The sequence below is a fragment of the Coregonus clupeaformis genome, chromosome 10 (genome assembly GCF_020615455.1).
Source record: "Coregonus clupeaformis isolate EN_2021a chromosome 10, ASM2061545v1, whole genome shotgun sequence".
Lineage (NCBI taxonomy): Eukaryota > Metazoa > Chordata > Actinopteri > Salmoniformes > Salmonidae > Coregonus > Coregonus clupeaformis.
The window spans coordinates 43,978,275-43,995,283 of record NC_059201.1 but is presented as its reverse complement, the minus strand read 5'-3'; the positions used below and the strand labels follow the sequence as shown (position 1 = coordinate 43,995,283).

Here is a 17,009-nt window from a genome sequence, read left to right as displayed (position 1 = left end):
GACGAGTTTTAGAAGAAAGTTATTTGTTTCTGGCCATTTTGATCCTGTAATCGAACACACAATTGTTGATGCTCCAGATACTCAACTAGTCTCAAGAAAGCCAGTTTTATTGCTTCTTTAATCAGCACAACAGTTTTCAGCTGTGCTAACATAATTGCAAAAGGGTTTTCTAATGATTTTAAAATGATAAACTTGGATTAGCAAACACAACGTGCCATTTGGACACAGGACTGATGGTTGCTGATAATGGGCCTCTGTACGCCTATGTAGATATTCCATTAAAATCAGCCGTTTCCAGCTACAATAGCCATTTACAACATTAACAATGTCTACACTGTATTTCTTATCAATTTGATGCTATTTTAATGGACAAAAAAAAAAAAAAAAATCGAAAACAAGGACATTTCTAAGTGACCCCAAACTTTTGAATGGTAGTGTGTTTTTTGTATATTGTACATAGTATATTTTGTGTATGCATGCATAGGTGGATGTGCTCTATAGAACTGATGTTTATAGCATGTGTCTCTGCATGTGTAACTCTGCTCTATCAGACATGTAAGATCTTCAGGTGCATTTGGCATCTTTCACACATGAAGGGACCACAACTTAAGTGCAGAAGTGCGCTTTGAAATAGTGAGCAAGCTTGCTATGTAGTGTACCCCAAGAAAACATTACTATACAATGAATTGTATGTCTAGAATAAGTAATGAGAAGAATCGCATGAATACTATGTTCCCAGTAACATGTATGCAGTGTTGAGATTTTGGAATATATTACTTTAAGTAACTAAATTAACACGTTACTTTACACTTTGTGTGGAAAGTAATGCTTTATATTACTTTGTGTTAGTTTCATGAAACAAATCTCAAAATCGAACCGTTTGTTTGTCTGTCGGTGGGAGCACGCGCTCTACCAAAGACAGACTATTTACTAACTCAGGTTTGATTACTAGTTTCTCCTTTAATCTGTGGCGCTGCTTTCCTGTGCTAGTCTACAAGTGCTGTGCTGTTGTAATGATGTCATGTCATAGTAGTGTGAGGACAGAGGAAGAGTTAAGAGATGAGTGGTTTGGGGCCATGAAGTCTACATTCCATTATGTCAAGGTAGATTAGTGATGTTTAGGATAGCATGAGTGATGTTTAGGAAAGTGACTTGGGGTAAAAAGTGATGAACATCAAAGACAGGGAGTGCCCATGGTGACTTGCCAGATGTATGCCAGGAAGATGGTAATAAAGGCTATATAAGATAGAGTGTCTTCTTTGTTCAAGTTAGTTCAACTGATGAAGGGCAAAGCCATGTCCGTTTGTTAGATGAACCCACGAGCTCGTGAATCAATAAATACTTGGTATGAAATCTCCACAGAATGTCTAAGTAAATTCTTGCATCGTGAACTTCTCAATACCAGAAACTCATCATAACAGCTGTATATGGGCTGCTTAATTAGCCATATATACTGTAAGCCAAACATCTGTACAGATTTCCTTCATTCAAAATCTCTCTCGAGCCGCCAGTTCTGGTTATAGACCGCACATAGGCTACATGGACCCATAGAGATGTATAGAGGGCACACTTGTCACTAGACGGAAGCGATCAATGGCAAAGATCAGAGGTGCGCCCTCTATACATTTCTATGGACAGCAACTGTCATGATTTCTCCAAACAGACTTTCTCCGCTCGCTAGAGAACTAAATGAGGAAATAAATTGAGATCGGATCATGGAAACACGCGCCCAGTAAATATATAATTCTGAAAGTAACGCACAAGTTGTTTGACAAAGTAACTGTCATATTATTACCAAATTTGAAAAAGTAACATGTTATTTAACTCTATTACTCATAAAGGTAATCTGATTACTTTACACGTTACTTTTGTAACACATTACCCCCAACACTGCATGTATGAGCATAAAACAAGTGTTAGAACACAAAGTCTGTTTTGTGTGTGCATCACTCACTTAGAAACCTAAATGGAATGGACAGAAACAACAAACACTACATCTGAGGTGCAATGGCAATGCAAGACTGTCATATCAGAAATAATGATATATGGTGGTAGATTATTTGATTTACCAAGAATTACAAGTTACTAAGGACTATAGGTTGGCAATGTTTTGGAGGCTTTACAGTCCTCTTAAATCTACTATTTTGCATGCATTTAATCCAAACATAATCTCTCTCATTACTATGTCCAAGTCCCACCATTGGTCCTTAATCCACAGTGGGGTTAAAAAGACAGTCCCAGTAGCAATCTCCCATTTTTGTCAGGTGAGGCATGTCAATATCCCTTGCTGAAAAGCAGAAACTAAAACACTCTTGCCCCACCTTAAAAATATCTCAGAGTGCTTTACATTTTGATGAAACAATTTTAAATCTTGTGTTTAGATTTTTAAAAGAAAAAAAAAAGGGAGAATTTGAGTTCCTCTGAGTTAAACAAAGTTATCCCTCAAATCCAAATCTGAAATAAATAGTTGCTCTCCTGCTCCAAAATCCCCAGAGGATGGCAAGTATTTGTCTCTTGTTATGTCCAGCATGGGCTGTATGTTCCTGGCATCATTATTATTACAGTCATGATGTCACACTGAGGGGATCTCCTCACGGTCAGGTTCCAGAGAGATGTTCTGGAGAGTTCCGTGTTTCTGACTGGTCAGTTTCCCTCTCTTCTCTCCATGCATTAAAACAGTAGAGAGATCACAGTATTCCAAGTGTGCTGAGGTTCTGTAAATCCTGGTCTGTGGAGAATATGACATCAAATATGACATGGAACTCTCACACCAAATGGGCCTCCCTTGGTCTAGTAATAAAGATACCCTCTCAGTCTTATAAGGACGTTATTAGCCAGGGTGTCTGATGCCAAACTTGGTTGTAGTCCATAGGAGTCCCAGCAGGCTTTAGGGTTGAATGGACAGATGAGGAGAGAAGGCAGCCCATCGTGAAAATCCCTGGCATTCCAAGCAGGGTTTTTTCTCTCAAACCACTGAGGGGAAATGATAAGATAAAAAAGGTTTCAGAAAATAAGGAAATTAAAATCAACCCATTTTGTAAAAACTTCCATGAGGACAATGTGGTATGGAAGTCAAGTTCAAAGTCACTCTACGTTCTACTCTATGCACATAAGGTTTGGGGTTGATTCCATGACAGTTGTCTGATCACTCTTTTAAATGAGAGATCAGTTTAAAACAATTGTGTGTATAACCTCAGATCTGGACTATAATAAAACAGACTATCCCACCAAACAGAGCTAGAGTCTATAGTCTAGACCATCTAAAACAGGACCGACAACAAAACACAACCCCAATGGTACCTTGTGAATAAGGGATGTGATCTGACAGAGGACAAAGTAGAAACAGAAAATGTCATTAAATTACATCAGAAAAGTACCTAATATTTTAAAATTGTGTTTCAGAAGAAGTCTAATTTCTACATGATATATGAAAACTTACACGAGGGGGCAGAAGTTAAGGAAATATTGGTCCTGGGTTTGCATAAGCATCGGATAGACCCATAGCATGCCACTGCTGGTTAAGAGAGAACACTGTATTTACTGAGTCTTTCAAGCATCTAACTACAGTATCTCTCGAGGAAAGTCATTTATCATTTGATTGACATTGCAGTCTGTGTGTGATAATGTTATTAGTGTGTACTTCACAAAAAACACGAGTCAAGAACATTCAAAGTTCATATAGGGTGAGGTTGAGTACAGTAGTCAGCATATCTTTGAAAAGATTCACTGTAACTAATAGATATATAGAGAATCCTGTTCTGATATGGTCAAGACTGTATTTAGCTGTCTTTATGATCTCAGTGTAGTGTTCTCATAACCCTGTGTAAGTGAAATCTGCGTGTCAATGGATGTTAAGGACAGGAAACATCAATTAGCTACAAGTGTCAGCAACACCTCAATGGTTCCCATACATTAGGTCTGACAGCATGAGCCTCTAATAACCAGATGGGTCCTATATGCACAGCGAAAAGCTTCAGGAGGCTTCAGCAGATAGGACACAGTAGGCCATTAAACCTCCCTTTAGGGCTCATAGCTACCCTCTCCAGTCGATTACAAAAATACCCCTTACCGATTATCATAATTAGAACCCCTGGGGTGTATTCTTTATAACGTTTCTGTTGCAAAATGTTTTACAACAGTAAAACAGTTATCTCCAAACAGAAAATATTTTGCAATGAAAACCAAAGTTTCTATTGGATAAATTCAAGTAGGTCCCTCCCATTTCATTCCGCTTGCTTCCGTTTGGTTTCCGTTGCAAGATGTAATGAATACACCCCTGTAGTTTCCAATTTTCAAACTTGATGATAGTTGGAAATGTGAAACATAGACAAAAGGCAAACTAGGCAAAAGTTAAAAGAAAGTCTGTACCACTTTCAGAGTGACAGCAGGAACCCCGGCCCTTCAGCATACTGCCTTGTTTCTCTGGGGCACAGTGGAGTCCGTGCCTCTGCCCAAAACCGTCCCGCCTCCACCAGCAACTGGGAGAGAGGACATTTTTCAATTACAGATGATTTCAGGTCAACACATTCATTAACCTTATAAAGACTATCAGTAGAAGTGTAGGGTTTAATCTTACTTTATGAACAAACTCATGGTAGCATGTGCAGTAGGATTGGTTAATCAACTATGTGATGACGCAGATGTCTACACAATCAAGTATGTAGGTTCATTGAATGGGCAGTGTCATGGTGACATTTCTGTTCACTTGTGTTATTCCAATTGACCAAAATCACGATATAACATTATGTACTTACTGTAAAAGTGTACAGAGCAGCATCGTCAAGACACAGCCAATCACACACAGCACTAGCGCTGTGGCAACTGTCTGTTGTCTGTGATTGGTGGCCACCACGGCTAGAAGGTCAGCATGCTCACATCGCATCCCTACGAAGCCTTGGTGACACCTGTCCAACATGGAGAGGAGCAAGGGCATCAGACTTGGTAGTAGTGAAGTTCTCAGTCTGCAAAACTATTCTGCATCAGTTAAATACCCACACAATACCCTTCGTTTTATGAACATGCCAAAAAAGGGTCTAAAGGATTCGCTACTAAAGAGCTCTTTAGTAAAGGGTTTAGGTCAAAGACCCTAATCCTGGAGGGAGTTCTCTACTCTGCTTAGTCAGAGAGAAGTGAACTGCCGCTCTCTAATTCCATAAGCCAATGTCATTTGCATTATGCTTAGACCAGCTCTACGAACTGCAGCGAATCAGTGTACAAACAGAGCACTGGCAGAACAGATCCTAAACACATATTGTTCTGAGGAGCATGAAAAAGCTGTTCAACCGTCAGTCACATACACTAAAACTGGTTGGGTTACCCAACAAACTCTCGATAACTCCTAATAACTGGTGATGGACCACTCAAAATAAAATAATTAGGACATATGCTATTTTGTGACTGTTCGAACAACAATTTCCCATACAGACAGAGTGACAATGATTCACCTGATATTGCAATAATGACAACTGTGGGACGAGAGAGAGAGAGAGAGAGAGAGAGAGAGAGAGAGAGAGAGAGAGAGAGAGAGAGAGAGAGAGAGAGAGAGAGAGAGAGAGAGAGAGAGAGAGAGAGAGAGAGAGAGAGAGAGAGAGAGAGAGAGAGAGATCCTTGCATTTTTTGAACCACAGGACAGGAAGTTGAACTTACACACATGCAGGCGTCTCCTCCAGAATCAGGAAACGACAGGTGCCATGGAAACAGAAGTGGCTATGCGAGTCAGGACAGTCATCGAAGTGTGATCGAACAGCTGCTGCCACAAACTCTGAGTCAGAGATAGGAGATACATAAGGACATTTTTGAAGGCCCTGGTTGAAAGTCCAAAACATTCTCTCCTTGTAGGAATATACAGTAAGGGAGCTCATAACCTGGCCTACAGTTTACCGAAACTCCATAGGTCAGTGTCATAGGTCAGTGTCGTCATAGGTCAGGGTCGTCATAGGTCAGTGTCATAGATATAAAATAGCCTCTGAGGCAGTGGAGACTTACAGTGCCTTCAGAAAGTATTCACACCCTTGACTTTTTCCATATTTTGTTGTGTTACAGCCTGAATTTAAAATGGTTTCAATTGAGATGTTTTGTCACTGGCCTACACACAATACCCCATACTGTCAAAATTGAATTATGTTTTAGACATTTTTATAATTTAAAATGAAAAGCTTGAGTCAGTAAGTATTCAACCCCTTTGTTATGGCAAGCCTAAATAGGTTCAGGAGTAAAAATGTGCTTACCAAGTCACATAAGTTGCATGGACTCACTCTGTGTGCAATAATAGTATTTAACATGATTTTTGAATGACTACCTCATCCCTGTACCCCACGCATACATCACCTATTGGTAGATAGGTTAAAAATTTAAATTAAAAGCAGACATTGAATATCCCTTTGAGCATAGTGAAGTTGTTAATTACACTTTGGATGGTGTATCAATACACTCAGTTACTACAAAGATACAGGTGTCCTTCCTAGCTCAAGTTGCCGGAGAGGAAGGAAACCGCTCAGGGATTTCACCATGAGGCCAATGGTGACTTTAAAACAGTTACAGAGTTTAACGGCTGTGATAGGAGAAAACTGAGGATGGATCAACAACATTGTAGTTCCTCCACAATACTAACCTCAATGACGGAGTGAAAAGAAGGAAGTACAGAATACAAATATTCCAAGACACACATCTTGTTTGCAACAAGGCACTAAAGTTATTTTTTAAAATTTGGTAAAGCAATTAACAATTTGTATTCAGGACAAAAATGTATGTTTGGGGCAAATCCAATACAACACATTACTGAGTACCATTCTCCATATTTTCAAGCATTGTGGTGGCTGCATCATGTTATGGGTATACTTGTAATCGTTAAGGACTGGGGAGTTTGTCAGGATAAAAAAGAAACGGAATAGAGCTAAGCACAGGCAAAATCCTAGAGGAAAACCTGGTTCAGTCTGCTTTCCACCAGACACAGAGATTAATTTACCTTTCAGCAGGACAATACCCTAAAACAAGGCCAAATCTACACTGGAGTTGATTACCAAGAAGACACTGAAGGTTCATGAGTGGCCGAGTTACAGTTTTGACTTAAATCTGCTTGAAAATCTATGGCAACACTTGAAAATGGTAGTCTAGAATTGATCAACCAATTTGACAGAGCTTGAAGAATTTTGAAAATAAGATTGGGCAAATATTGCACAATCCAGGTGTGGATAGCTCATAGGCACCGATTGCGACCCGAGTTAAGTGTGCGTAATGCTGCGTTTAGATGGTACGAGGTAGACGGCATTGTTTTCAATGAGAGCAAGATGGTAAATGTCGGTAATTATCGTTGAGGCTGGTGGTGAATGCAGTCAGCCACCACGGTAGATGGGACTTGGCGCCAGAGTTAAAATATTTCCACTTGTTCTATTTGCCATAGAGTTGTTTTCTACTGGATGTTGATTTGCACTATTTGTTTACTGAAATCACCATAGCAACACATACTGTGTGGCGCTGTCTTGCTTTTGCTGTCACCATCTTTCTTGCTTTCTTGTCCCGCTATGCCGACTGGTATCAAGTTTTTTGCTTCCCTCATGCAGCATAAATGGAACAATTCCCTTTTATGCACTTTTCTCTCTATGCGTATTCTGACCTTGAACTTAAGCATGAGAATTGTATGCTATTCACCTGCTATTCATTTTGGGTGGAGATCAAATAAATGAAGGTGTGGCTGAGGTGTGTCTACAGATATGCCGTATTCTGACCTTGACTTAATTCCCGAATAATTCTATCACCTTTACGCGCGAGGAAACCATGAATAAGGTCTAGCGAACCTACCGGTTCCAAGTGGGAAAATAACATCTACTTTATTTTTTCCAATAGAAATAACACCATTCTCCATGCACTGTAATTTACAAAATAATAAGAGCTAGATAAATTAATAATCCATTTGGATAAGGGAATTGTAAATATAAATGACACTTGTTTTAGTTATATTTTACCTTATAATCGCTGGAGACAAATGTGAAACCAGTCACTTGGCAGCAAACTGAAGCATATCAACATGCCAACTTTGCCACAGTAAAGTTTATGAAATGCTGTGCCGTTATGCATAATTTAAATTGTACGGCCTTTTAACTTGCAGGGATCAGCACTCTCGAATGTCTTAATTATAGGCTACACCAACTTTTTATGTTTCCTATTTCTATTATGTTAAATATTAGCCACTATCAGTATCGACTGTCAGTAGGCCTAATAACAACACATATTCAACTGCCAATTTACTGTTAGTTCCCTTCAGTTGGTATAGCCTACATTACCATTCCATTTAATTACATTGTTTTGTTTACCTTCATGTTCGGTACTGTCTAGTGATGGGGAAAAAATCGATACAGATACATATCACAATATTATTTTGGATTATATTATATTGATACTTTGACTCCAAGTATTGATTTGTAAAAAATAAAAATAACTCTGCCAAAGGTGATTCTAATAAGTATTGATTGACTCAGGGGTGTGAATACTTATGTAGAGATATTGGTATTTCATTTTCAATAAATTATTAACATTTTCTAAAGACATGTTTTCACTTTGTCATTATGGGGTAATGTGTGTAGATGGATGAGAAAAACATTTATTTAATCCATTTTGAATTCAGGCTGTAACACAACGAAATGTGGAATAAGTCAAGTGGTATGAATACTTTCTGAAGGCACTGTACATCTTTTGTTACCTCTGAGTGACTGGGGTTTTGTCATGGCTTATGTCAGGGACAAGACCCTCCGAGGGACAGCCATGCATTAAGATGTGTCGCATGCATAGGGACAAGTTGAACCCCAATCAAATCCCCAGTGCCTTGACACAGCAAACAACAAGTCTGTCCATCATCAAACCCATTAGAGGTCCAGAGAAAAGCACATCCCTGAAGCCAGGGAGTAAAATCTTCACCCTTTCATTCCATGGCTTTGTCTGAAAGGATAGCCGTCAAATCCTTGCTTCCTCCATGATTTCTGAATTACTCTCAAAGTGCATTTGAGGAGAAGATCAAAAGGTCCCTTCTTCAGACCTCTCCTCCATTGAGCTTTGAGAGGAATTCAGGAAATAAGGACGAAGGAGGCCAGGATTTGACGGCTAGTAACCTTTTCAGACACAGCCCCTATCCCTCTCCTCTCTGTCTCTTTCCTTTACATCCAATCAAACGTGATTTATTATGGAACGAACGATGCTAGATTAACAAAATGAATCTCCTCAAATAAATTAACATTGGGTCGAGCTGAAGGGGTCAAGACTCAGGAAGAACACGGTAACCAAATTACAGAGTCTGGACGAATTTCTTACTCATCAACTATACAATCAGAGTTCCAAATTCCAACTGGACTGGCCCAAACAAAAGTTTGAGTATCTTTACTCGGGCAGCCAAAACAGATGCCACAATGTGGCATTCAGAGAAAGAGGGAGTGAGAAAGGGAGAGAGAGGGAGGATGAACAGACAGATAGACGGCTGCATTACAGCCGACCGTCACACACACCATTCTATTGGTAATGGCCGGTTGGATTCCAGCCTACATGCATTGTCCCTTCTCCTCTCTCTCTTTCAGAGCCTGTATAAAGCTCTCTGTTCTCGCTGAGGTATCTGCACCAGCTACCCCTCAGCCCCTCTGGCAGCGTCCCAAATTGCACCCTATGGTCAAATGCCATTAGGGCATTTCTGGATTTTATGGTGATTCACAGATAATGACTGAAATGTAATAGTTGGTATCCTGGGAATTAAGCTACAGGATTTTTCTTTTATCGTTGTTTGACGTCTGCTACACTGGCTACTTTCTATCCAAACTGAGAGGACTAGATTTATGAAAAAATTAAACCAATTCATTCATGTGCAGCACAGTGTCTGTATGTGTCCACTTTTGTAAGGCATTTTCAGTTGCCATCTGACTTCACTAGAGAACCCGTGAATTAACATTGGCACCAGTCAATGAGTCTGAAGAGGTGAAAGATTCTCTGGAGCACCCTGTAGAGGTTTTATAGAGGTATTCATATTTAGACTGTCAGTCACCTGAAGACAGACACACACACACACACACACACACACACACACACACACACACGCACACACACACACGCACACACACACACACACACACACACACACAAACGCTTACTTTTAACTGGAAGGTTGGTCGTAGTAATGGTGCTGGTAGTGGTAGAAGAGGTCATAATGTTTACAGTGGTAGTAGTCACAGGAGGGGTGGGGGTCATAGTAGAATTAGTAGCAATAGTAGAATTATCCTGTCCAGTTCCATAGGTAAAGAGGGACCCTGTTGAAAGAAACAGATGAAATGTTTAAGTATACAAATCGGTACTGATTTCAATCATGATCAGATAAAGAAACTGTTGGGACATTGAAGAAGATTCCACTAGGCCTGGGGTTTTTCACTCAGGCCCCACTTCCAGTATTGTATTGGGGAACATCCATGTGTGTGATGCCATTCCATTTTCTCCTTTCCAGCCATTATTATGAGCTGTCCTCCCCTCATCAGCCTCCACTGGTCTAATGTGTATTCATGTTATATTTGAGTGACTCAAACATAACAAAATCTATGGGCAAAAAAACCTAGCTAAAAAAACTTTAGCTGACATAGGCTAAGTGATCTGGACATTTCTGATAAGTTATAAATAGCTCTATAAGGTATGCAATGACTAACATGACAAGAGGACAACTGATGATGCACTACCCAATCCTGGACTTCCTGACGGGCCGCCCCCAGGTGGTAAGGGTAGGTAACAACACATCTGCCACACTGATCCTCAACACGGGGGCCCCTCAGGGGTGCGTGCTCAGTCCCCTCCTGTACTCTCTGTTCACCCATGACTGCATGGCCAGGCACGACTCCAACACCATCATTAAGTTTGCCGACGACACAACAGTGGTAGGCCTGATCACCGACAACGATGAGACAGCCTATAGGGAGGAGGTCAGAGATCTGGCCGTGTGGTGCCAGGACAACAACCTCTCCCTCAACGTGACCAAGACAAAGGAGATGATTGTGGACTACAGGAAAAAAAAGAGGACTGAGCACGCCCCCATTCTCATCGACGGGGCTGTAGTGGAACAGGTTGAGAGCTTCAAGTTCCTTGGTGTCCACATCACCAACGAACTATCATGGTCCAAACACACCAAGACAGTCGTGAAGAGGGCACGACAAAGCCTATTCCCCCTCAGGAGACTAAAAAGATTTGGCATGGGTCCTCAGATCCTCAAAAAATTCTACAGCTGCACCATCGAGAGCATCCTGACTGGTTGCATCACCGCCTGGTATGGCAACTGCTTGGCCTCTGACCGCAAGGCACTACAGAGGGTAGTGCGTACGGCCCAGTACATCACTGGGGCAAAGCTCCCTGCCATCCAGGACCTCTATACCAGGCGGTGTCAGAGGAAGGCCCTCAAAATTGTCAAAGACTCCAGCCACCCTAGTCATAGACTGTTCTCTCTGCTACCGCACGGCAAGCGGTACCGGAGTGCCAAGTCTAGGTCCAAAAGACTTCTCAACAGCTTCTACCCCCAAGCCATAAGACTCCTGAACAGCTAATCATGGCTACCCGGACTATTTGCACTGCCCCCCCACCCCATCCTCTTTACGCTGCTGCTACTCTGTTAAGTATTTATGCATAGTCACTTTAACTCTACCCACATGTACATATTACCTCAACTACCTCAACTAGCCGGTGCCCCCCGCACATTGACTCTGCACCGGTACCCCCTGTATATATAGCCTCCCTACTGTCACTTTATTTTACTTCTGCTCTTTGTTTTTCTCAACACTTTTTTTTTTTTTTTTTTTGTTGTTTTATTCTTACTTTTTTTGTTTAAAATAAACGCACTGTTGGTTAAGGGCTGTAAGTAAGCATTTCACTGTAATGTCTGCACTTGTTGTATTCGGCGCATGTGACCAATAAAATTTGATTTGATTTGATTTGATTTGACTTACTTGCGTTAAACCCTCTTGGCCCCCTCGGGAGCATAGGGTGTCCACCTGACTCTTCTGTGCGAGGGCTTTTTCCTCTTGCCAGGAGATCTTAACATAACATTGCACTTAAATTGTGTTATATTATCTTTATTTCTAGTTCTTGACCTTAATTAGCCACTTCCCCTTTTTCTGTTGCATTGGGCTCCTTGAGGGTTGAATCCTGAGGTGTGTGCTGCACTCATAAATCTCACACAACTTTCCCATTTGTCATTATGTTTGGATTTCCTCTTACCAGCTTGTGTTGCGTATTTCAAGAGTGACAATAGGATGAAAGGATGGACACACTACAATGGGTCTGTAATGGGACTAAGCTGGGATAGTCTTAATATAGACAGATCCCGGCGAGAGATCACACAATTAGAATTCTGTAAGGCACCCAATGAGAGACGAGGTTGTCATTTAGTGATGTGGAGATATCAGACAATGAAAGTGCTGAGTATCAAATTAGCACTTCATTCTCCGGCTCAATTCAAATGATGGTTGAAAACACACGGCTCATATAACACATAGGTTCATCAGTGTCAGTTGGTGATTATGGAGAAGAGAACCGTTGAGTATTTCATCAGTCAGTTAATGGGGGACATCACTGATGTTACTAAGAACACTGTCAGCGTGACAAGGTACAAAGCCCAGAAAGAGAGACGGTGGATGAATGCTGTGTCAAGGCAATGTGCGTCCCCAATGGCACCCTATTCCCTACATAGTGCACTACTTTGACGGTAAATTAATTTGAATTTAGTCACTTTTTGACAGCACCCCTTTTGATTTAAACGAAACCTTCCATACATATCTGCACATTGTAGAAGTGCTCAGACAGTGACTTTTCAGACTTGAATGCAAAAACATTCAAGAGATAAAGGTGCTCAAAGTTGACCCATTTTGCATACCCCACCATACCATGAGACATCCATGTCTTCATCACTGGAAAATATAAACGGTTGAGATTGATGTAATTTAAAAGCTTACAAACAGGGTTGTCAAACTATTTGATAATTTCAGGGTATTTATTTTTTTAACAACAGTTGAACTTTTTTTTACCTTCAAAAGTAAATGATCTAAAAACGCCTAAACTCAGATGTTTTTAATATTCGCATATGTTGTAGCTTAGACCCTATTTTACATAATCTAAGGTTTTTGTGTTGTGCCGGCTATCGGTTGAGACACAAAATACTATTGAATACAGGGTCAGTGTCATGTTTTGGCTGACAAATCTATTCAAATGGGAAAATAATTGAAATGTCAACTTTCAAATGGTACCACAAAGATGTTTGGAGGTCCACACATCAGAAAATGTTGACTTGAGTGGGAATATCTGTTGTTTTAAATTAAACTGTCAATCCTCCATAGAAAACGGGGGATTCCCACAGGGGGCCAGTATGAAAAATAATGTATGCACTCACTAACTGTAAGTCGCTCTGGATAAGAGCGTCTGCTAAATGACTAAAATGTAAATGTAAAACCTATTGAAACCATAGAAATATAGATAATAGAATAGACATGACGATTTAAGTTGACATTCGATGGTGGGTGAACCGGCGGTCATCTTTGTGGTAGTAATTAGAAGTTACAATTTCAATTCAATATAAATGTAAATGGTGTACCAGCTAAATTGCAGTGGTCTTAAGGGAAATCTATTTCTATGATTGAAATGACACCCACCCTGTATTCAAGAGCATGTTGTCTCTCAACCCATGGCGGGCACAACACAAAAACCTCAGATGTTGTGAAATAGGGTCTAAACTGCAACATATGAGAAATGTTTTTTTTTCATTAAATAATAAAATAGTTTGACAACACTGTTATTAGTAAGCTTTTAAATGTAAGCTTTTGTAAGCTATCAAACTCAATCGTTTAGCTTTTCCAGTGATGAAGACATGTATGTCTCATGGTATGGTGGGGTATGCACCTTTCTCTCTTGAATGTTTTGGCATTCAGGTCCAAAAAGTAACTTTCTGACGACTTCTTCCATGGGAAAACATGTATGTAAAGTTTTGTTTAGATCAAAGGGGATGCTGTCAAACAGCATTTGAATTCAAATGGATTTACCCAGAGCCCTATGAGCCCTTGTCAAAAGAAGTGCACTATGTAGGGCAGGGTTTCCCAAAACCCTGCAACATATGACCCTTATCTTTCAGCAGCGAGAAAGAATCCTTCAAATTAAAAATATACACTTACAGTAGCAGTTTTGCACATTTATACAGCTATGAGTGCCTCCATCCGACAAATTACACTTCCCAAGTTAGGCTTACACAGGTGTTTGGCGCATGTTAGATAGCACAGGTGGTTGCCGCTTGTCTTCCGTAAACAAGCGCTGTAACATGGAGACATGGCCGTGTGGGAACACTAAACCTAATCCAATCAAGGTGTGTATCAATTTAACCTTTAGTTTTTGGGAAATTATTTCTCACTGATATTAAAGAAAAAGGTCCTTATGCTTCCAAAACCTTACTGCAAGCAACGCGTCTTAATGTTTAGATTCAGCGTCGGGGCTCTTAACAAAACTCCCCTATACAGAAGACCAATGACTTATGCATAATGTAATGACCTGTGAGTCATGATCAAGGGTTAGCCAGAGTGACTGACCAGCCAATAACAGTAACAGGGTCAAGTATTCCCTGCTAAAAGGATGAGGCCATTAGAAACCTATGAATAGGTCTGCACTGGCAGCATACGCACGCTATATAAAACATCAATGGTGGCTCATTGGTAGGTCTACCATCTTTGTTTCTCATAGAAAAGGTGAAATGTCACTGAGCCTGACAATGGTTATAATTCACAAATTGGAGTCATATACAACCAAAACTGGAAACCAGACTATCCGTGTAAATCTAGGCTAGCCTATAGGCCTGGGGTTCTCAACTTTCTCCTTTCTGATGCTCACTAAAACAACCTTCTTCCTTAAAATGTCATCAATTGGGGAAATGGAGGTTACTGATGATATTTTGTAAAGCAAATGTTAGTTTTCCCCTGCTTTTTCAGGGATCCCTTACACTCACTGAGGCCCCCAGGGGTCCCCTGGTTGAGACATAATTTGTAAGGAATTTTATTTGTAAGGGAAAAAGGTCCACAGAAGCAAAGCCTATTAGGACATAATTACATTTTCCCTTAAGGTATAGCACATTCAAATTCACTAAAATCCCCCCTTCATACAACATTTTACACTCATTCCCACTTTCTGCCGTTTCCCTTGTAGTCTTCCAAATATTTTACCAAATGTGTTGTTTGTTTTCATAGAACTCACCAGTAATGAGAAAGAACGCATCCCAGAATGACCGACTCATCATGATGAAGGTTGTATGTTTGTCAAGGTAATCCTCCGAAATGCTAGTGTTCTTTGCTCAAGTCTATAAACATTTGTATATGCACGCATAGGTCAGTCAGGAGAGAGAAATGTGTTTGTATAAAATAAAGTAAATCCTTCTTCCATCACAAAACTCCTTCCGCCGTCTCTTAGGATATAGGCTACTGACGGTCTTCAGAAATTTCGCAAACAATGCAAGTGCGTCGCTATTCGGCAACTTGATTATTTTCCAGTACAATGTGCAAGCTGAGTTTTTTTTGACTGATATATCATTCATTTAACGTGTAACAACTAACAAGTGTTCAAATACTTTGTTTCGATTAATTTCTCTTACATTTAAACGGATAAGTTTAGTCCAAGCGCTAAACAAATCGACTCTCCCCCACAGTCTATATAAACGCTCTCACACGTAATCCTTTCAATGGTATCCCCTGAGGAGAGAGAGCGAGCGAGATAAATCAATATTGTTCTCTTTTTGCTCTCTCTGCCGGGCCCACTTCTAGTTGCCTAAAATAGCTTGTTTTTAGGGAATGTTTTAGTGTAAAATTACACTTATCACAAGAATCTCATTATGATAACTCAATCTTCAAATGACCAGTTTTCATATTTCTATTTGTGGTGGCTTTCATATGGGCAGCTACTGTATAGCCTAGGTCTGGTGCACCCATATGTGGGTGTACAGATGGACTATCCAGAATTCATGCATACTTCAAATTGCTCAATTTTGTAGGCCTGATTATGCCTGCCTAGGGCAATTACAGTTTCACAAATCAGCATAAAACATAAAAGGATGATGAGCACTCACTCCCTTTATGTTGATCCAACAACACCCATGGATCTTGAAACTCACAAAACTCCATGCGCTTAAAATAGAAACTCTGTTCTATTACATTTTCATATCAAATTAAAGTGATTTTGGTCTTGAAATGGTAAACATCCAAACACTTCATTCATATCCATCTACATTATAATGGATAGCATTATGTGTTCAATTCATATAGCCTATTTGTCACTAAACAATGGTATTCCCCTGATACACTACATGTGTTTGACACCTGAGATTCTGTAGTGGGTCACAAGAATTATCATCAGGCTTCACTGTGCTCAGTTGTAGAAAGTCCTGTAATTGCATTATAATGTGAACACATGTGGCCCCATGATACCATGTGTTTGACACTGTAACATCTAAATGTTTGCTCCACTATATTTATGCACACTTATCCACTAAATATATCCATTCCATACCTATTTCTTTCTGCATTTTTCTCAATTTGCAAGTTGTCTTAGAGCTTTGGATCTGCATGGGTATGTTGGTAATCATAAGGTGATAACAGTGACACATGGTATTTGTCAGAGGAAATTGTCTGTTTGGAGATGAGTTATGAGATACACTACATGACCAAAAGTATGTGGACACATCTCATTCCAAAATCATGGGGCATTAATATGGAGTTGGTCCCCCCTTTGCTGCTATAACAGCCTCCACTCTTCTGGGATGGCTTTCCACTAGATGTTGGAACATTGCTGCTTGTTTCCATTCAGCCATAAGAGCATTAGAGGTCGGCACTGATGTTGGGCGATTAGGCCTGGCTCGCAGTCGGCGTTCCAATTCACCCCGAAGGTGTTCGATGGGGTTGAGGTCAGGGCTCTGTGCAGGCCAGTCAAGTTCTTCCACACCGATCTCGACAAACCATTTCTGTATGGACCTCGCTTTGTGC

The 17,009-nt window shown here is 40.3% G+C and overlaps 1 protein-coding gene across 2 annotated transcripts; it reads right to left on the bottom strand.

Annotated features, from left to right (window-relative positions):
• Window positions 1-1,357: 1,357 nt before the first annotated feature.
• On the bottom strand, window positions 1,358-15,667 carry LOC121575878 (protransforming growth factor alpha-like). 2 transcript variants are annotated; one of them, XR_006002389.1, is made up of 7 exons: window positions 15,232-15,667; window positions 10,125-10,280; window positions 5,647-5,761; window positions 4,755-4,904; window positions 4,369-4,478; window positions 3,301-3,514; window positions 1,358-2,973 (listed from the first exon to the last, which is right to left on the bottom strand). XR_006002389.1 is itself a non-coding variant. In XM_041889166.1 (6 exons), exons 1-6 carry the CDS (start codon window positions 15,272-15,274, stop codon window positions 2,966-2,968), a joined length of 582 nt encoding a protein of 193 aa, XP_041745100.1. In that variant the 5' UTR covers window positions 15,275-15,667; the 3' UTR covers window positions 1,358-2,965. The 2 variants fall into 2 exon arrangements, 1 of the variants encoding a protein (XP_041745100.1); XM_041889166.1 differs by lacking the exon at window positions 3,301-3,514.
• Between the last annotated feature and the right edge of the window lie 1,342 nt (window positions 15,668-17,009).

What these genes read in the sequence shown, in the direction of transcription:
- LOC121575878 (XM_041889166.1), bottom strand. Translation starts at nt 15,274, where the DNA reads ATGATGAGTCGGTCATTCTGGGATGCGTTCTTTCTCATTACTG. An exon ending in TGCGTTCTTTCTCATTACTG is followed by an intron (nt 10,281 to 15,231) that starts GTGAGTTCTATG and finishes TTCTTTCAACAG; the next exon opens with GGTCCCTCTTTACCTATGGA. An exon ending in GAGGAGACGCCTGCATGTGT is followed by an intron (nt 4,905 to 5,646) that starts GTAAGTTCAACT and finishes CATGTTGGACAG; the next exon opens with GTGTCACCAAGGCTTCGTAG.